Source organism: Amblyomma americanum, chromosome 1 (genome assembly GCF_052857255.1).
Source record: "Amblyomma americanum isolate KBUSLIRL-KWMA chromosome 1, ASM5285725v1, whole genome shotgun sequence".
Classification (NCBI taxonomy): domain Eukaryota; kingdom Metazoa; phylum Arthropoda; class Arachnida; order Ixodida; family Ixodidae; genus Amblyomma; species Amblyomma americanum.
Genome location: NC_135497.1, coordinates 201,054,829 through 201,076,427, shown reverse-complemented (window position 1 = coordinate 201,076,427; position 21,599 = coordinate 201,054,829). Strand labels below are relative to the sequence as shown.

General features: G+C 48.1%; 1 protein-coding gene across 1 annotated transcript; it reads left to right on the top strand.

Annotated features, from left to right (window-relative positions):
- Positions 1 to 4,465: 4,465 nt before the first annotated feature.
- Positions 4,466 to 16,072, top strand: LOC144114501 (actin-3-like). The gene is made up of 3 exons (XM_077648287.1): positions 4,466 to 4,649; positions 14,751 to 15,237; positions 15,317 to 16,072. The coding sequence occupies exons 1-3, from the start codon at positions 4,524 to 4,526 to the stop codon at positions 15,832 to 15,834; spliced, it is 1,131 nt and encodes a 376-aa protein (XP_077504413.1). The 5' UTR covers positions 4,466 to 4,523; the 3' UTR covers positions 15,835 to 16,072.
- The last annotated feature ends 5,527 nt before the right edge of the window (positions 16,073 to 21,599 follow it).

Genomic DNA, 21,599 nt, shown 5'->3' with positions numbered 1-21,599 from the left:
TCGTTATGCCTGGAAGGTAACTGATTACAAATCGGAACAAAAACATGCATATGCCAGCAATGGGAACCAAACTCGCGACCGTACACGACATGGAGGTCGTGGGTTCGGATCGCACTGGTGGCAATTGCTTGTCTTTGTTCCAATTTGTAATCTGTTATCTTTCAGACATAACAATATTACAGTAAGAATTTCTCAATTTGCAATACCGCAATATGAAGAAATATATATGCATCTAGTTCTCTATGTTTTATTGCTTTCGGTGACTGTTAGCTTCGTTCATATGATCTCCCATGCATGATGTACAGCTAGAAGCAATATAAGAGGGAACATGGGATCGTGTGGCCTCCTCGCTTTGCAGAGTACTGCCAGGGACAGAAGGCGAGAATCGTCAGTGCAAGGCGCACGCAAAGTAAGCATGGCCGCCTATTCTTCCCGAGCATGACCCTGATGCCACCTGTTGTAGTCTGTTGGTGGCTGCACTTTGCGAAATACGGAGGCCCCATGCTCCTGTGTTCCCCCTCATGTTGCTTCCAGCAGTTCACAGGATGTACAAAGGCTAAATCACTTATCTGGTATAAACTGCAAGACACACTGCAACACCTTCATTTGAATCTCATTTTGGAGCCTCTCTGGCACTTGCCTCATTTTGTCTATAAGGTATGCTCCAAAATAGTCAAGGCCGTCTGCTTTTTTCTGCACGATTTTCCCGAGCATATCTATTTTACTGTCGTATTTATCTATTTTGCTTCTTTTTTTTTTACGTGAACCTGTGCTGGCCGTTTCAGCCACAAGCTCGACACTGGCATTTGGGGCATTTGGGGCCGAGCTTGGCCCTGGACTGGACAGCAACGAGGCACACTCGTTGGTGTACTACATTTGTTCAAAAATCCCCTGCGCACTTCCTTGTGGCGTGTCGTCGCAGTTGTATTGGGGCACCATATACGCAGATTCCGCATGGCCATACGGTAGTGGTTCCAAGTTGCCCGAGGTCCTTCAGTAAGGTAAAAAAATAAGTAAGTACCTCCAGTTTCATTCAGGGAAATGAGGCCCTTGAAAGTTTAAATGCTCTTAAGACAATGGTCTGCTCGAATTGTTTAAATGACAGCAAATACAAATAATTTGCCACAATAATTTTCAACATGGCAGACAGGAAATAACATTGGGCCTTTGTGGAGTTCGCTGAACTTTCCGCGAACTGGTCGGTCTCGTGGTCGCAAAGATGGCCGCAGCAGTGGGGTCGGAAGTCGCCAACAAAGGGGGCCCGTCCCATCCCTGCCTCCTCTTCGTGCGGCGGATGTCCTTGTTTACTCCCCGCCGTCACGGGCATAGCCCGTCTTAAGAAGCCTAACCATGTACAGCTGTCGACAGGTGTTCGTTGTCAAGGGATTGACGAGGTTTCGGGAACGCACGAGATACGGCTGAGTATTAGCCGAGTGACCGGAAATCCACTATTCCCGTAACGACTGTCTTCTCCTCTTGCGGTGTGTTCTGTAAACAACTTTAGGGATCGTCTCGTCGGCATATGTTTGTCGCGTGTGCGAAAGAGTTAGGAAAGTGGTAACGGTTGAGCCGTGGGTGCCTTGGGAAAAGGTGGTCGCGTTTGTGCTGTTTGTGTATTTGATTGCAACCTCTCCTTTCCGAAATGTTTAATCAGTACTCTTTCCCCAATCTGTGATTAGTTGGCGGAAACCTTATTTTCCTTTCCCTGAACACTGATTGGTGAGGTGTGTCGTTTGTAATCTTATTGGTGGCTGTCCCCGCTAAGTGCGGAGGCAGAGGGTTTAAAAACAAGCGCGCTGGGTTGAACGAGGGCTGAATTCGTCTGATCAACGATTTAGTCATGTAAATAGTTATCTCCTTGCTTTGTTTCTTCTTGTTTTATTTACGTTGTAAATAAATAGTAAACCTTCTCCTTGTTTCGAGTAACGTGAATGTTTGCGAGTTAGAACCACCAGCTCATCAAGAAACCCCTGATTTCATCATCAACAAGGTGTTTCCTCTCATCACCACCTGAAGGGGGAAACTCAACTGCCTTGGTTTTCTTGTTCTGTGCAAAACTGTAAACCATGGAGGACTGCCGAAACCGCACATGGTTTCGTTTATGGGGGTTTAAACGTCCCAAAGCGACCCAGCTGCTATGAGTGACGCTGAAGTGAAGGGCTCCTGAAGTTTTGACCACCTGGGGTTTTATTGTGCGTGCACTAACATTACACAGTACACGGTCCTCTAGCATTTCGCCTCCACCGAAATGCGACCGCCGCGGCCGGGATAGAACCCGCGTCTTTTTCGGGTCAGCGGTCAAGCGCCATAACCACTGAGCCACTACGGCGGCGCGAAACTGCACATGACAGCATACATTTAGTGAAATGTGATGATAACCCCCAAATGGACTTACGGTCTGCTGCACATTGTGTCCCGCAGGAAGAGCAGCCTTTCGAAGAAAGGCCAGGTTGCTGTTTCTTCAACCTCGTCCGCCCCAGCCCCGCTTTTTTCCGCCTGGATGACCCCTTTAAACACCCTCTTGAAGGTCTCGCGCAGATTTTTCCAACGGTTCTTCACATCGGGAACTGCGCAGTAATGAAAAGCGCAATAAATCGGCTATCAGGTGAAAGCCTGTATCGAAATTAATCATGCATTTGGCATGCAAAACTGCTGCCCGGCGAAGTGCATTTTCTAGCGAACGATAACGATCGTTCGACGTAACACAACTTGCCACATCCTAACACATAGCAATTGCGAAACGCCGCACTCGGCATACGGTCAGCATTTCGTATAGTCAATGGCACCAACTGAGTGCTTTGTTTAAACAACCACTCACCTGTTGAACGAACGGCTGCGGGTACTCGGCGCCACGCCGCTTCCTACACGTTGCGAGCCTTGTAGTTTTTTTTGTTGTTGTTGTTGTTATCGCAGATCCCAAAGGACCCGATCGCACTCCATGGCGTCGATGAGGCCCTCAAGCCTTGGGCTTGGGCGTGTGCCATGGTAGTACAAATGTTTGTACCTACGCGAACTCGAATAAAACTTGCCAACGCAAAATTCGGCACTTTCGAGAAAGCGCGCGAAATTACCGCCAGTGACGTACGCCGCCTTAGCTGATATTGGCTAATCGCGTAAGCAACTTCCAGGCGACGAGCGAAATTTTCTGTGGGTGCATATCCGAGCGACACGGCAAGCGACACGGGCATTTCGCTTCGCGCGACCGCGTCGTTTGTCGCTTGCCGCCGTCGCCTTCGCGTGAGTTTTCGCGTACATGGAGTTCAGGCTTCAAGCAAAAAAAAAAAAACCTCCGAACGATGCAATCGCAAGGTCACCAATATATTAAGCAAATAAAGATCAAAGGCGATAACAGCTCTCCATCCTGCCTTCCATACTGGCGCGCGGCCGGCCGACTAGCGGCAAATCGAACTGCCAATGGTCCGCTCGTCGGGGAAAACGACTGTCAGCGTGAGTGCACCGGAAGAACTGCGCGCTATTTTCATCTTTGTATCGGGTCTGATTTACAAACTAACCATTTTTTATCATCCTGCGGCGAATGGGCACCAGCCTGAGGCGCTGCTTACGCTAACTAACTCCCTGCGTCATCCAACTAAGTGTCTAATCTGATTGTGCCGTTTGAACGACGCTAGCGCACGTTCGATAAAACCGCAGCCGTTCAGTCATTGCAGTGGAGTCTGTGCATTCGCTTGGGAGCCGCCGTGTATAAAATTCCTTCGTAAGTGCTTTTTCTGCGCAATGTGGTTATTGGGTCTTCATCTCCGCTAGCGTTGCTTTTTCAAGCAGGCTGCATCGCTAGAACCCTGGATTTTGAGCTCGACAGCTCCTGTTAGGTAAGCCTTGTGCTCGGTAGGGCGGCTTCAGCGTGTCGCTCTCGGTGTTACGGACTTTTGTTAGCGTTAGTTAGGGTGGAGATTCTAGTGCGTGCGTACTGCCGGCCGCAAAACTTTGCGGGATCTACGATGCGTGGCGGAGCGAAGCAGAACTAAGGGACTTCAAGCAAAACTGCATTGATGCGCCGTCTGCCGTCATAGAGCGTGGTGTCGAGGTTCACCCGGGGTATTCTGCCGCACCAGGCCTGCTGCGAGCCTACACCACGCTCTGCGAGGACAGGTGGCACAGCAATGCTGTTTTGCTTAAAGTCCCTTAGTTTTGCTTCGCTCCGCGATGCATCGCAGATCCCGCAAAGTTTCGCGGCCGACGTACGTCTAGTTATTTGCTGGACGACTTAAATTGAACTTCTTGCGCACTTCTGTTAAACTTCTTACGCGCACGCACGCGCGCGTGCGCACACACACACACACACTCACTTTTTCGTGTTGCCTGTGTAGCCGTGGTTAGGCCAACGTGCATTGCATCGTAACACTTATAGGCAGCGTATCATTGATCGGTTACATTTGAATTCTGCGGCAGCTTCAAAGCGGAAATCTTAAGGCACACTTTTTCGGTGTTGGATCCCAAGAGCCTTTGTTCGCATTTGTTCCAAGGTTTTCTTCACCCACACGGGTAAATCCCCTTTAGACGCGATGTGCGAAGACGGCGAGGCCGCCCTGGTCTTTGACAATGGCTCCGGCATGTTTAAGGCCGGATTCGCCGGAGAAGACGCTCCTCGCACCGTCTTCCCATCCATTGTCGGCCGTCCCAGGCACCAGGTGAGTCCATCGTGCTCATGCCCTTGTGCCGCGTAATACATCATAGCCAACAATTGTGGACGAAAGCATTTTTGCACGGGAAATAGCTTGAGTGCAATTGTTTTCATATATCAGAAGTTTCATTATAACAATCAATATATCCGCAGATCTACCGTCAGCAGGTTTGTATTTTTTGCTATTAACGTTTTTGCTATCGTCATCCCATTGGTTTTATATATGGCAATCTTAACTGCTAGATAAGAGCGATGGAAACACTATGAAAGATTTTGCCACATACCGGAAGAATGGACCATTAACTTCAATATTTCTATACCAATACCGTACAGTTTACCAATATTGAAAATTTTGTCCATGAATATTGGACATGCGTGCTTCCTTTGAGGACGCTGCGCGTTTTCATGGGGTGGAGGCAATCACTGTCTACTGCAAGACTATCTCGTTAACGTCCTGCCTTGTTAATGTCAAACCAGGTCCTTTGGAATCGAACCAGGTTCTTTGGCGTTTGAGGCGGAGACGCTACCACTCGTTTGAGGCGAAGACGCTACCACTCCGCCGCGACGTCTCAAGGTTTAACCGTGAATAAAGGCGCATGTAGTAAATGCGCGCCTTTCATATATTAATTCTTCCGAACCAGATGTCGCCGCGCTTATGTTACGTATATCCTGGCCTAACAGGGCTACGCCATCAATTTTTCATGCCCGCTCAACCGCGGGGAACGCCGTTGTTCGGCTTCGTTCGCGCTAGTACTCGAAGCTGCCCACGTGTGGCGCACGGCGGGCTTTTACGTTGCGTAGTGCCGAAGTTGTTTTTTTTTCTGCAGGAATTTTGGCGGGCTTTTACGTCGCGTAGTGTCGAAGGTTTTTGTGTACGAATTTTAGCGGGCTCTTACGTTGCGTAGTGCCGAAGGTTTTTTCTGTAGGGATTTTGGCGGGCTTTTACGTTGCGTAGTGCCGAAGTTATTTGTATAGGAATTTGGCAGGCTTTTCTGTTGCGTAGTGCCGAAGATTTGTGTGGGATTTTTGGCGGGCTTTTACGTTGCGTAGTCGGCCGGATGATGGGTCGCCAAGCTAGGAAAGTCAAGGTGGACGGGGACGGGGAGTTAGTGCAGGGCCAGGAGTGCGACCGTTGGTACTATTTAGACGAAACCAAGTTCAGGAGCTTAGCCGAGGCAGATGGGGCTAGCTTCGCGTGCAAGATATGCAAGCGTTTTGAGAAGGCCGTTCAGGCGTTGAAAGGGGAATGGGCAGCTGGGATTAAGGAACTCAAAGGGGACATGAAGGTGGAACGAGGGGAACGGATTAAGTTAGAAACTCAGGTCGTCGAGTCGCTTAAAAGGGAGGAGGCTAATGCCGACCTGTTGGAGTGAGTTGTGGGCGAGCTGAAGAAGGAGCGGGAAAAGCGGGCCGAGCTAGAAGAGCAGGTAGAAGCGCTCAGGTCGCGGCCGGCAGGGCACCCCGGTTCGGAGCAGTGTCAGGTGGGAGACGAGGCTCGTCGATCCTACAGTGCTGTAGCGCAGCAGGCTTTGAGTGATGAAGAGAAAGAGAAAAAACTCGCGACAGTAGCGTACGGCGGCGGGAGAGACAGATAGTGCGATCCGGAGGGCAACAGTCGCAGTCAGGAAGCGAACGGTTAGAGCGGAGGAGGGTTCTGGTAGTCGGTGACTGGAACGTAGCGAGGGTTGAGGGAGGCGTTTTGACGACAGTGAAGGCGGACAGGCGGGTGCAGGTGGAGTGCATGGTAGATGCAATGGCCAAAGCCCAGGAGGTGGTGGGGGGCAGCATGGATGGCGAACACCTTGTCGTTATCCATGCTTGGCTCAACGATGTGCTGAAGGGGAGGAGCCAGAATCTCGAGAAGCAGTTAGAAGCGGGGATGTGTAGGCTTAGAGAGGCCTCTGAGAGTGTGCATGTGACCATATGCACAATCCCAGAGGTCCAGAGGCAGGCTAGCGAAACGGAAAGGAGGATTGAGGCTAACCATGTAATTAGGTTAATGAGTCGACGACTAAGATACGGGGTAATGGAAGTTAACAGGGATGTGTACGAGGCCAGGCCCCACCCTTTTGCACTGGATGGCATTCAGTACGGTGGTGCCGCTGGAAAGAGGGTGGGTAGTAGGATAGGTCGCCAGGCAACAGCTTTTTTGGGGGTGCCCAGAGCTCTGAGGGAACCAGTGTAGAGAAGGAAGAACCAAGATCAAAAGGACGATGGAACAATAGGAGAAGGAATACACACAAGCGCCAGGGCCAAGTTAATACAGATATATGTTTCATTAACATGCAAGGTGGCAGGAATAGACTGAAATAGGAGGAAATAGAAGAACAGTTAAGGCAGGAGGAATTAATGGTATATGGTTTAGTGGAACTAGAAGAAAGGGTACCCAATGGATGTCAAAAGTAAATAAAAAGGATAGAAAAGCAGCTCGAAAAATCTGGAAGCATCTAAATGCAATTAGTAATAAGACTAGGCTAGAACAAAGGTTTATTGTTACAGATCAGGGTATTCGACTAGAAAAGAATGAAGCGATAAAACACATAGAAACAAGGATGACAGAAAAATTTAAAGAAAGAAATGTTGCACATAATTTAACGAAGGAGGATAGACCGGTTACTGCAATAGCTTCATTTGGGCAAAGAGAGTGAGAAAGGGCACAGAAGAAGGTTCCTAGTGGCACGTCAAAAGGACCAGATGGTATTCCGATTATGTTAATAAAGAAGCTAGGACCAAAATCGAAGCAATCATTAATACAGGTAGTGAATAAAATGATAGTGGATGGGAAAGTTCCCGATGAATGGCGATTAAGCAGAATGAACATGATAAATAAGGAAAAGGGGGACAAAGCTGACGTAAGTAACTACCGTCCCATAACAGTGACATCTGTGGTGTACAGGGTGATGATGCAGATTATAAAGGATAGATTCCAGGCTTGGATGGAGAACGAGGGGGTGCTAGGGGAGCTACAAAATTGGTTCCGGAAACAAAGGAGGTTGGAGGACAATCTGTTTTCGTTGACGCAGTGTATAGAGATTGCTGAAAAAGAACACAGGCCCCTATGGCTAGCATTTCTGTATATTAAGGCAGCCTACGACAATGTTATTCAAGTGTATCTGTAGGACATACTGGGCACATTGGATGTGGAAGATGGTGTAATTAATCTTTCAAAAGATATATATAAAGGTACCAGAGTGCTTATAAAATGGGAAAAAAATGTATCAGAGCCTGTAGAGATTCAGCGGCGGCTTAGGCAATGATGTCCTCTGTCTCCCTTGTTGTTCATGTTGTACCTGCAAGGGTTGGAGACCAAGCTAGAGAGGAGCCGACTAGGCTTCAACCTTTCTTTTTTCAAGCAAGGGGAGTTGATTAAACAGACATTACCGGGACTAATATACGCCGATGATATAGTGCTAATGGCTGACAGCAAGGAAGATTTACAAAAGTTGATAGACATATGTGGTACAGAGGGAGATAGATTAGGTTTCAAGTTTAGTAAGGAAAAATCTGCAGTCATGATATTTAATGATGAGGTCGCCGAGCATAGAATACAGGGGTTCACGCTAGAAATAGTGGATGAGCACAAGTATCTTGGGGTGCGGATAAATAACGGCGCTGAATATCTGACAGAGCATGACAAATATGTAATGAATAAAGCTAGTAGGAATGCAGCTGTCATGAAAAATAGGGCACTGTGGAATTACAATAGGTATGAATTAAGTGATAAGAGGGATCTGGAAAGGGGTGATGGTTCCTAGCCTGACTTTCGGTAATGCAGTCCTGTGCAAGAGACCAGATGTTCAAGCAAGGTTACAAATTAAACAATGTGGCGTAGGGAGGCCAGCTTTTGGAGCACATGGCAGTACACCAAATCAGGGGGTACAGGGTGATATGGGATGGGCGTCGTTCGAGAGCAGAGAAGCTAGCAGTAAGATAGCATTTGAGGAGCGATTGAGAAAAATGGGGGGGGAAAAGCAGTGGGCTAGGAAAGTTTTCAGATACCTGTACATAACGAATATTGATACGAAATGGAGAAAGCTAACTAGAAAATTGACAAGCAAATATCTGGACAGCAGTAGGGGGGAAAATCAGCAATTATAAGCTAAGAAAAAGGTTAAAGAAACAGAGAGAGCTCTGTGGAAAACAGGGATGCTGACCAAATCAGCACTGGGAACATACAGGATTCTTAAGCAGGAAATTTCCAAAGAAAATATCTATATTTGTAGCGGAAGCTCTTTGTTGTTTGAGGCCAGGACGGGAGTTTTGCGGACTAAGACATATAGAGCCAGGTACCACGAGATAGACACGTTGTGCGTTGCGTGCGGAGAGGAGGAGGAAACGGCTGAACACTCGATTCTTTTCTGTAAAGGGCTTCACCCTACAGTGGAAAGCAGCGGGGCTGATTTATCCAAGGCATTGGGGTTTAAGGACAGTGAAGGGAAAGTAGATTTTAAGCGGGTAGAAGTAACCAAGCGAAGGTTATCTGATTTGTGGCTAAAATCAAGAGAAGAGTAAAATTTCATAAGTCATGGCTAGGTGGCTTGAGCCACCGCCCGATTTAAAGGGTTCAGCCGTATCCATCCATCCATGACTATGCTAGGTCATGGCTAGGTGACTTGAGCCACCGCCCGATTTAAAGGGTTCAGCCGTACCCATCCATCCATCCATCCATCCATCCATCCATCCATCCATCCATCCATCCATCCGTCCATCCATCCATGATAATTGTAGGGGAAGCTCTCTGTTGCTTGAGGGCAGAACGTGAGTTTTGCGGACAATGACATATAGATTGAAAACTAAACATTTTGACCGATTTGCCTCTCTGGTTGGGTTTGAAAACTTAAAATAAACTGTACATCTGAGATGTACAGTTTACTATAAAGACATATGGAGTAAGATACCGCGAGATAGACTCGTTGTGCGGTGCTTGTGGAGAGGAGGAGGAAACGGCTGAACACTTGATACTTTTCTGTAAAGGGCTTCACCCTAGAGTGGAAGGTAGCGGGGCTGATTTTTCAAAGCATTGGGGTTTAAGGACAGTGATGGAAAAATAGATTTTAAGCGGGTATAAGTAACCAAGGGAAGTTTATCTGCCGCCGACCGATTTAAGGGGTTCAGCCTTATCCATCCATCCGTCCGTCCAGAGCAGACGACTCGGCAGGAGCGGTTGCACGCAGTGTAAAAAGCGGCGCGCAATTCTGCTATTGTGTATACTCCTTAATTCTTTTATTGAAGCATGCATGATATGCGGGCACGACCGTGAAAGTGGTAAGTTCTTTTTGTTAAGGCACACGTACTTTAGTAAAATTTTACTGCCGCAATCAGAATTAACCATGCGTGCACAAAAAAAACGACTTCACTACGTCGTACCTGTCCGTCATTAATAAGGCATAGTTCGCAAATATAAACCGGAAAAACTTGATGCAGACGAGTTTCAGAAGTCAATTAGCTGTGGTGATCATTGCAAACTCACATTTCAGTGTTCCATGTTCTCCAAGAGCATCAACTGCTTTGGTTACTGCAGCTTGCAGGGATATTGCTAAAAACCTCCTTTTGTTCACCAACACCTCGACGTGACGCTTAGTGTTGAACTGGACGCTGGTTAGAGCATACGAGCTGTGAGTCGAACTCTTCACTTGGGAGTGAAACACAAACCACCTTTGCAGGCTGAGTGTTGAAGGATAAAGGAGCCCTCCTCTGACCTGAAAAGGGATCAAACTGTCACTGGGCGCAGATGATGCTGGTCGCGTAAGAAGAGCAGTGCAGCTGCTGCAGTCCATTTTTTCTTGAACAACGCCAGCCAAGTGTCCTCCTACAATCGCAAGTGCTGCAGTGTCTGGCGCTGGCAGCAACGTTTTCTAGGTCCTGAGAAGGTCTTCGAGGAGCCTCCGGTGGAAAGTAGTCTGCGTTGCTGGGTGACTGCAGGCTTACATGTACTGTTCAGGGCCCCAAGCGCTTGGCTTTCCGTTTCTATGACGTTGCTGTCTTGGGAAGCGGACACTAGTTTTAAAGGCCTTCTCTACACCAGCGAGTACCGCTCTAACGTCTGGCTGATCGTTGCTCATAGCAGACCACCTTGACCACCCAAAAAATAGCTGTATGAGGTCCGAAGAGAAATTTCTTGTCAATACAAACTTGAACACTTCATTAGCAATGAGGTACTTGACGCATTTCACGTTTGATTTCGTTGTCATCACAAGCGCTTGATACGTTTCCTTGCTTAGGAACTGTTTCGCTTGGCAGTTACGCCGCATGTCATCAAGATAACTTAAGAAGGACGTTGTCAGCCAACTCAGGCGCCCATCTTCGACAGAGTCGTATTGTCTGCTGTCTGGCATTTTTCGGAATGCTAATGGTCTGCGTTTTCTTGCGTAGTTGCGGACGTCGTTTTTGTGTTGCCGAAGTCTTTCTTTTAGATTTTTGGTTTCGCCGATGTACCTTGCGTCGCAGTCGGCGCAAGGAATTTTGTAAATAATGCCTAGCGCTCTATTTCTCCGTGGCCGATTTTTGGGAACAGGTAGGCAAGCGCAGCAGTGTTTGCGGGCTTGTGCGCAACCTGGAGACCCCCTTTTCTCAGGATTTGGGCGATGGTTTCGCTGGCACTTCGGACATAACGCATTGTGACGTATTTTTGTGGTAGTGTTGACTGTTATGCGTTGATTTCTCGGCGTTGAGCACAATTACTTCGAAGTCAATCAGCTAGTGCTCTGCCATCGCGCTCCGTTCCCTGTTTATGAAGAGCGCAGAACACTGCGAGGCATGTGAGCACAAGATTGACATCGAGAGAATCGTTGTGAAAATTGCAAAGAAGAAAACACAGAAGCAAATATTTGATGTCGAGGCACTCAGTGCTGCTGACTCACAATGAACTGGCGTTTTTTGTGTTTTTTTCATACTGAGAGGTACAATAGAAGAGAGCGTTTCTTCTTTGTAACAGCGGAGGCTATGGTCCCTCCCATATATACAGCTCTCGTCTCGGGCCTTATCGCGACGCCAAGCTGACGGGATATGCGCGAACTTTCAATTGATTGTATCGTTGTTCTTTTTTTTTGTGACGGCCTACACCGGGTGATTTTAAGACAATATAAGCGTATCAGGGAGCGGTGGTAAGTCGGGTCGGTGGATGAGATTGAAAGTTTGCAGGCTATTGCGACTGGGGCATCTCAGTGCTGTCACGACTGTTGTGACGTGTGCACCTTCGATTAGGGAAGGCCAGGCGAAGTAAAATCGACTTCAGAACAAACAAAGAGGACTTTATTTACCAGGCTGAATAAACGTGCGCTACAGGGCCGACCGCATAACGGCTTCTCGAGATGGCCTCGCTCGAACGGCGGGGACCCGAACCGGCCGAACGCTGCGTCTCGCTCTCTGCTATCTCCGACTTCGGAATCGCCCTTTATACCTCGGCTGTTGGCGACGGTTGCATCACCGAGGGTGATTCATCGGTGGCGGGTTCGCCCGGTCATGTCCGAGTGTGTTGGGCCGCGTTCCCGCCGGGCGTTGGGCAAAGAGGCGAGCTTGCTCAGGGCCTAGGAGCTCGGCGCCTGGCTTCAGCATGATGCCAGCGAGAAGACTTTTTGTTGAAAGAAGTGGTAGGGTTTTAACGTAGTGGAACCAAGGACATGCGAAGGCGTGTGTTTAGCCTGGTTGGATCATGGCTTTGCTTTGCTGGGTCGTCGGCACGCCTAGCGACGGTATTAGACTCAGGTTAAGCTCTGATCGAGGTTAGACGACGACGTGCAACGCACAGCGCGAGAGTACGTTGCAGTTAACGCGCCACGTGATCGGCTGCGGGGATAGCAAAGTGCTCTCGTGCAGTGGCAAGTGGAGCTGATCTGTTCGCGCCGCCGCGGGTTCGAAAACCCCAGTAGCGGCAATATTTATTTTCCTTCTGCACCCTCGAGGTCATGCAAGCCACAAGATTCTTGGTTGCGTTTGACCCCGATGCTTTCGCACTAAAAGCTCTGGCACAACAGGGGATAAGGTGCCCGTAGCTGACACAGGATAAGGTTAACTGGAGTGATATGGGAGAGGCATTTGTACTACAGTGGCTCTAGTTAAGCTGCTGCTGATCAAGGTGACCAAAAAGCAACAAAAACCCGTTGAAAGTTTGCGTATGTCCCGTCAGCCTCGTCGCCTGTGTTCTTGATGGCAGCAGTAGACCAACTAGCTAGCAAGAATTTCTTCTATTCCATGCTAGTTTGCAGTTCAAGACGCAGGGCGGCTTCGACCCCGGGGAGTGCGGCGCAGACGAGAAAAGCAGGTCGTTGCGCAGCATGCCGAAGCACACCAGTTTCGAGCTCGCCGGTCTAGCTCTTCCCAGAGATGGGCGTACTCAGAGATGGGCGTACTCACGAGGGCGAACCCTCATGAGGGCGTCCTCGCCCTCACCTCATAAGGATTTCACGTGGTGAGGTGAGGGAGGATGGGCGGATGAAAATACGTGAGGACAAGGGTGGGGGCGGAAAGACATGGTGGGGCGAGGGAGGGAGGACATGATGAGGTGAGGGTGGGGAAGGACAGAATTCACTGTTTGATGGCGAGGGTGGTTCCCCGAACCGTACTCGGGGCTAACGCTTTTGTCTTTGCTGCCCGTTATGAATTACGTTTTAAAGCGCTACTTAGGGTGAAGGTTTCTGGGAAAGACAGTTTCTGCACTGTAGAGGTACACGAGGCGAACATGAAACGCTGGTGCAGCACACCTTCTTCTTCGCCGTGATGTACTACACCGCCGAAAAAAGCGCTCTTCTAACTCAGACACCTTTTTTTTTCAATTGCGTAAAGTATTCGGTGAAACACCCTGTATATATATTGCGCTAACATGGGGCCACTGGCCAGGCCGTGCAAGGGGCCGCCAATCCAACGGGAACCATGGAACCGCAGTCAGCGTGTTCATTATCAGCCCCGAGTCTGTCGGATGATCATAGTGTAGAGTAAAACACGTAGAAATTATACCAAGTAAGGCGGTTGAATTCCCAAGTTCTAGGCCTTCTTTGTCGGAACGAAGTCCGATTTCAGCTCAGTGAGGTTTCAAAGAATTGGTTGCAGCACAAAAAAAATGCTTTTGCGAAATTCGACTGTCAAATCAAAGCCTGCTGGCGGCGTTGGTATGGGATTTTTTTTTATTCTCGCTGTGAGTAGTTCAGTACAGTCATTTCTTCTTTCTATATTCTATTTTCTCTGGAACTGCGGTATAGGAAGGCGGTGCCGCAGTGTGGTGGGCAAAGGCGACCACTCTAGTCTTACGATGAAAAAGCAGCATATTAACCACCTTGGTCTTAATCATGGCTCGCTCCGCCTTGCATTGTACGATGTGCTAAAAAATAAAAAGTTGTACTGCTCTCCATATAGCATCAACATCTCTTGGTTTATTTCTGTCCCTGGTATAACCTGTGACCGCTTGCAATCGCGAGCCTGATTTTATGAAATTTCTAGCAGGCATGGTAGGGAATTGACACTCAGCGTTTGAGTAAGGCGTAGACGTGCAAGCACCGTTAGTCCTGTTTCGCATGGTTTACCTTGACTTTCTATGCTGTTGCTTGGCCTGAACATGCTTACTTTGGTTGATATTTCATGTGGTGCAAGTTTGCGTGTTACTGCATCATTTTAGACTTGTGCTGCGGTAGAATTGGTCATTCTCTACAATTACAGATACCTGGAAGTCCTGATTCCGCTCCAGGCGCGGAGGTGCAGCGGTTAAGCTCCGCGCCACTGCCCTGCGATGGCAGGTGCTGCCATCGGTGGCAGTTTTAAAATGACTGCTGGTGAGGGTGAAGGAGGGCCGACGATGTGAGGATGAGGGTGAGGGAGGGCCGGATAACTTTTCAAAATGAGGGCGAGGGTGAGGGAGGGCCATGGATTCAAAAGTGAGGGTGAGGGAGGAAAAGTAAAAATGAGGGCATTTGCCCACCTCTGGTCAGAACGGGCCGACCACCGTCGTTGCTTTGTTTATACAACCTTGCCGGCCGCCTTCGCTCGATAAGCCGCCGCTCGTTGCACTCCAGCGTGTCTTCAGCACTGGGCGGCGTGTCGGCCCTAGTGCCCGCATTTTACGACACTGCGGCCTTTCATGCTCATGTGGTGTCGCGATTTTCGCCCTCCCGTTCCGCAGGGTGTAATTGTCGGCATGCGCCAGATGGACAGCTACGTGGGTGACCAGGTCCAGAGCAAGCGAGGTATCCTGACCCTGAAATACCCCATCGAGCACGGCATCGTCACCAACTGGGACGACATGGAGAAGATCTGGCACCACACCTTCTACAATGAGCTTCGTGTGGCTCCCGAGGAGCACCCAGTACTGCTCACCGAGGCCCCGCTGAATCCTAATGCGATCCGTGAGAAGATGACCCAAATCATGTTTGAGACATTCAACACGCCCGCCATGTACGTCGCGATCCAGGCCGTGCTGTCCCTGTATGCCTCCGGTCGTACCACCGGCCTTGTGCTCGACTGCGGCGATGGCGTCTCCCACACGGTACCCATATACGACGGATACGCCCTGCCTCACGCCATCTTGCGTCTGGATCTTGCCGGCCGCGACCTCACCGACTACCTTATGAAAATCCTCACTGAGAGGGGCTACTCTTTCACCACCACTGGTACGTGCCTCCTTCCGCTGAGCCACCTTGATTTTGTCTGATACACACTTAACGCATTTTTTTTTATCTTCTAATTCAGCCGAGCATGAAATTGTGCGTGACATCAAGGAGAAGCTTTGCTACGTCGCCCAGGACATCGAGCAGGAGATGGTCACCGCCGCCTTGTCGTCCTCTCTCGAGAAGTGTTACGAATTGCCAGACGGTCAGGTGATCACCGTCGGCAACGAGCGATTTCGTTGTCCCGAGGCCCTCTTCCAACCCTCGTTCCTGGGTATGGAATCGTCTGGCATCCACGAGACCACCTACATTTCCATCATGAAGTGTGACGTAGACATCAGGAAGGGCCTATACGCTAACACCATCCTCTCCGGCGGCACCACCATGTACCCGGGTATCGCCAATCGTATGCAGAAGGAGATCACCGCCCTGGCTCCCTCAACCATGAAGATCATGATTATCGATCCTCCCGACAGGAAGTACTCGGTCTGGATCGGCGGTTCCATCCTGGCCTCCCTGTCCACCTTCCAGCAGATGTGGATCTCCAAACAGGATTACGATGAGTATGGCCCCGTCATTGTGCACAGGAAGTGCTTCTAGGCCTTACAAAAAAAATAGTGCTGCGCGACCCTGCAAACTCCACGGAGTCCCTTACGGGCGCATATGAGAAATAGGACTGTGTGTCGTGGCAGCTTTTTTTTTCTTTATATTTTCTGCAATTCAGTGACCCCTGAACGAACTAGTAGACTGCTTAGGTGGGATGCTTCTCAGCCCCTTCAATTTGTTTCCGATACCAAAAAGTCTCATTTATGTAAAATGTTCATATCTGAAATAAACTGCCGAAGCTGTATGCTGTTGCTCTCCACCTCATCCGCCGATTGCTCGGTGTGCCGACGACGGCTTTCCTGCTGCCGGTGGCTATGCACGCAGGAGCCTAACTGATGCTGAAAAAGACATTGTTGGCATGATGAAGTAATCTGTACACATCCGTGCAACGCCGAGAAGAGCCTGACTGAACGACTTTGCGCGACCATATAGCACCAGCCATTTAACTTGCCTTATTGGCAAATTTCGCCTGTGTTCTCTGGATCGAGGGACTAAGCCAAACGGAAGAAGTCTGCAATCGAGCAAAGATTATGCGCGTAGGGTAGACAAAGCCGGGTTATGCTCCTGAAGCCTCCTTCAGAAAAAAATTTGGACCCTAAATAATTCGCGAATGCGCAATCAGGTGAGCACTGGTAAGATATATTCTATGCTTTCCACTTCAGTGCTACTGGTAAATTGCTATGCATGAAATACACTACACCCAATTCTTAATCTAGCTTCGCATTTCACCCTCTTAGAATCGCAGCGCTTGCAGACGAGGACACAGGGAAGTCACACACGCACGCACACATGCACACACGCGCGCACGCGCACGCGCACAACTATGCTGAACCTATCTACTTAATTTTGGGCGTGTTTTGATCCGCACCTTATATTTTTCAGAACGACGTTGACGTGCAAGAGCACCTACAACACGGATATGAAGACAATCTCTATCAGCCACTTGTGATAAGCCAACCCAGGAGTGCTCAACTCCAACAAAAACAAAAAACAAGGAAAAAATCTCAAGAAAAAATGGCCAGAACGAATCAACAAATGCCAACGACTAACACGGCAAACACGGTAACAAGGCTAAGGACGAGGCATAAAACAGGTAAAAAGACGGCATAGATGAGGCAACATTAACATGGGAAAAATTCATGAAGCGGTAAAGAAAAGACCAAAGGAATTCGAGCCAAAAATCAACACAGCCAAAATTCAATGAGTTAAAAGCAGGTAAAAGGATGACATAAGTTAGGCAACAATTGACAGCCAAAATGTCCTCGTCTGTACGCGCTGTGATTCCATGATGACTGAGAAAACCCAACTAGTCCAGCAACATACCCTGCTCAATTTCACCCTCTCAGTCCGGATCTGGCGCCACTACTTGCTCTAAGTAGGCGTGTTCCCTTGCCACTTCCAATGCTTCGCTGCCTACTGCAAAATTTTCTCTTCTCAGCCTGGGGAACATTACCTTAGTTTCTTACATATTAATTTTTAGACCCACTGTTCTTCTTTGTCTGTCTAGGTCGTCAGTCATGTTGTGCAATTGCTCCCCTGAGTTAGTCAGGAGGGCAAAGTAATCTTTATTAACTTATATCCCAAGCTCTTCCCAACCCGATTCTCTGAATACATCTAGTAAACACGCTGTGAATAGTAGTAGAGAGATTGCGTATCCCTGTCTGACACTTTTCGTGCTTGGGATTTTATCGCTTTCCCTGTGCAAGATACGGCCACTGTGCAGTGCTTCATATGTAGGCGTGCGCAGACGGCATGGGGGTTGGGGGTGCAAACTTTTTCATATATTGTTCCCTGCTGCCCAGAAGACACGAACGGGTGCTACCATGAACATTGGACCCCCTTATGCAGAAACCTATGCACGCCTATGCAGTCCTTACATTGTCCTGTTACAGCGTGTACGGGCCCGCCCACGATCACGTGACCATCCTGTGTACACAGCCTGTGCCTCGTGCTACATTTGTCATCGGGCGGGGCGCGCGGTCACCACACGACGCCGCCAAACACCCTCCAAAACGCTCTCGGGAAAACATCCCGAAATTCGTCGCCTTCCCTCGTCGGTTCAATCTCACTTCGCCACTAGTCCTTGCAGCGACTGCAACGTCGACGTCGAATCGGGTGACTTCATGCAGTGTGAAAGCAATTACGTTCATATGCACGCATTTTCCTGGCAAGGGAAAAGAAACCTAGGAGGGAACGTGACGTCACACGCCCAGCCTCCGAAGGCTATCCTCCTCAACGCCACCGCCTTCTCTCTCCGGGGGCCCCTTTACCCACAGAATGTTGTGACTGAAGCCCTCCACGGTTATCAGACTGCAAGGAAACTTGGTTCATGGTGTTCTTATAGTCGTATACAATTTGGGCCTGCTGTGAAGCTCCGCCCACATTCAGGACAGCCGCACAAAATTCCTACACGACAAAAAAAATAGTCTGTTGCTGAAACTTTTCTTCTCCTCCAAACAAGAAAAAATATATAACCTCAAAAATTTTGATACCTCGCTTGTTTACATAGTCAAACATTACAAATGCTTATGTCGTTTACTGTTGCGAGTGGCCAGCGGAGAAATACAGGACGCCGCGGACCGTTTCCCAGTGTTAGCAACTGTTCTTTTTTTAAGTGTCTGCTCCGGCACCGTCGGGAGAATGCGTACCGAAGTGACCTCAAGGTTCCGTATCTTTTCGAGACACCTCACTTGCTTAGTTTACAAATTTTGCATTGTTCTCAGTGCCTTCCAGTGCACTGAATAAAACTGCATTGTAATGTTTTCATCAACGGGTTTCATCAATGCGGACAGAATGCGCACTGTATACTAATCGATATAATGAAAACCTTGGACGGCGTTTTTTTTTTTTCTCGTGCGGTTCTTGCATTCCGGCATGCAACATTTGGCGCTGTTGAAGTTACCGAACCACACTTCGCGAAATCCACAGGAGCACTGGCCTCACGGACAGCCAGGAGTCAAAGCACTGCGCCTCTCAAGGTGTTGCTGGACTGAAATAGTTGGATAAATGCATTTTTCCCGCTTACCGCGGCTGACAGTTCAAAGCCGCCGCACCCCAGCCCGTGATCGCGCGCGCTACCGAGCGCACGCCGACCACGGCGGGCCTAGCTCTAAGGGAAACAGCGGAACGAAATTCTGGCTCACAAACAAGCCATTTCTTGTAAAAACAACAATAAGGCCAGCGCGCGCGCGCGCGTCTGTTACATTCTGCACATTTCTCTATGACCTGACTGACAGTGTGAATATGATCTATTGTGGAATATCCTTTTGAAAGCCTGCCTGATCATCTGGTTGATTGAAGTCTAAGGTTGTCCTGATTCTATTAGAGATTAATTTAGGGAATACCTTGAAGGCAAAGAACAGTAAGCTGATCGGTCTGTAATTTTTCAAGTCCTTGACTTCTCATTTCTTATGCATTAAGATAATGTTATCGTTCTTCCAAGCTTCTGGTGCGCGTGAGGTCTAAGGCATTGCCAAGGAAGTCAACAGGTCTGCTGTTAACTAATCATCACCAGCTGCTTTTCTCCTTTGCATTGCTCCTAAGGCTTTCTTTACTTCCTCTTTCGTTACTGGCGGGACGTCCCACTCCTGTGCCCTACTGCTTCTCTCATTAACGTTCTGATTACATTGGCTACTGTATAGACTTGTGTAGAACTCTTTGGCTGCTTTAACTATCTTATCCATATTGCTCCAGGCCTCCTAACAGGCTACAGGCGTATGCTACAGGCCTCCTAACAGCCCAGATTTCCCTCGAAAACTTAATAACGCATTGAATGAAATTAAAGCTAAACACCCTAACACATGCACTCTCCTATTCGGAGACTTCAATTTTCCGAGTATCGACTGGAATAATCTAACCGCTACAGGTAATAAGGATGCTAATGAATTTCTAGACGTTTGCCTTAACTTTAACCTCATTCAAACTGTATGGAGCCAACTCGTGTAACCGAAGACTGCGCAAATATTCTAGAACTATTATTAACGGATAACCCTGAATGCGTTCATTCTATCACGGATCTACCAGGCGTCAGCGATCATCACGTCATACATACCGGCTTCACGATTAAACCATCCTTACGCGCAACAGCTAAAAGAACTATCCGATTATGCGATAAAGGAAACTATACAGCAATAATGAACTTCGCGCATTTTTTCCAGCATTTCAATCTAACTTTAATCAAGGATCCATTCATGATAACTGGTCCATGTTTAAGAGGAAAATCGACGATTTGGTAGACAGGTTTATTCCGAACATAAATATGCGAACTAACCCTCAAAACCGATGGTTCACGAATACACTCAAACGCCTTGAAAATAAAAAGAAGCCTATTTTCCGATCGGCCAAGTTGCTTCCCAGTCAGAAAGCTTGGAACAAATATCACGCAGCCGAAAAAACGTACTTATCAATTATTCGAGAAGCCAAGCACACCTTTTTCAACTCCGATCTGCTTAAAATGTTGTCAGCTAACCTCCATAGGTTCTGGCAAGTCATTAACCCCCAGCACACACGCACTATTTCCCTCACCAATGGTTCGGTTGAAACTGTATGCGAAACAGAATGCGCCAACATGTTCAACGCAGCCTTTTCTTCCGTGTTTACTAATGAAACAGATCCGACATTTCCTCCAAACGCCCCAGTTATTCAAGATACTATGCCTTCTCTTACATTTTCTTCAGCAGGAATTTCGTCACTAATTGAAAACATTAAACTTCCATCCTCTGCAGGAACCGACAGTATCAACGCTAAAATACTGACTAATACCAAAGATATAACTTCGTCTCTGTTGTGCTTGTCATTCGCTCAGTCACTCCTCACAGGCCAACTGCCCATAGACTGGAAAATTGGGAAGGTCGTTCCAGTCTACAAATCAGGTAACAAGAACTCGCCACTTAATTACCGTCCCATCTCTCAAACTAGTATTCCCTGCAAAATCATGGAACACGTCATCTATACACATATAATGGCATACCTTGATTCGAACTTTTTTCAACCTGCTCAGCACGGGTTTCGCCGGGGCTATTCCTGCGAGACCCAACTTGCTACGTTCATTCATGATCTGCATGCTAACCTTGATTGTAATCTACAGACTGACATCGTATTTTTAGATTTTGCGAAAGCCTTTGATAAAGTACCCCATAAACGCCTGCTGATAAAACTTTCCCAATTATATTTACCCCCCCCCCCCCCATATTTTGAAGTGGATTGAAGAGTTTTTAACTAATCGTTCGCAGTTTGTCTCCGTTAACTATAAGAACTCTAACTCACTCCTAGTAACGTCGGGCGTTCCACAGGGATCTGTGCTTAGCCCACTATTGTTTCTCATATACATTAATGATCTGCCTTCAAACGTAACATCTAACATACGCATGTTCGCTGACGACTGTGTACTTAATCGTGCTATTCTCACCACTGCTGACCAATCTTCTCTTCAAAATGATCTCAATACTGTTCAGGAGTGGTGTAATAAGTGGCTAATGGAGCTTAACCCACGTAAATGTAATCTTTTGTCCATCAGCCACCGCCATAATCGTGTAATTATCTCTTACGAAATATCAGAAGTTCCCGTACAACTAGTTCAGTCATACAATTACCTAGGCATAACAATTTCTAGCGATCTTTCTTGGAGCTTGCATGTTACTAACATAATATCGTCAGCAAACAAGACGCTAGGTTTCCTCGAGCGCCATCTTCACCATGCTCCCAAGCATGTAAAGTTATTAGCTTACAAATCATTCGTCAGGTCCAAACTAGAATTTGCA

Bases quoted from the DNA above. Each gene is read 5' to 3' on its own strand.
- LOC144114501 (XM_077648287.1), top strand. From the start codon at position 4,524: ATGTGCGAAGACGGCGAGGCCGCCCTGGTCTTTGACAATGGCTCCGGC. The intron at 4,650-14,750 runs GTGAGTCCATCG...CCCGTTCCGCAG, and splicing joins TCGGCCGTCCCAGGCACCAG to GGTGTAATTGTCGGCATGCG. The intron at 15,238-15,316 runs GTACGTGCCTCC...CTTCTAATTCAG, and splicing joins CTACTCTTTCACCACCACTG to CCGAGCATGAAATTGTGCGT.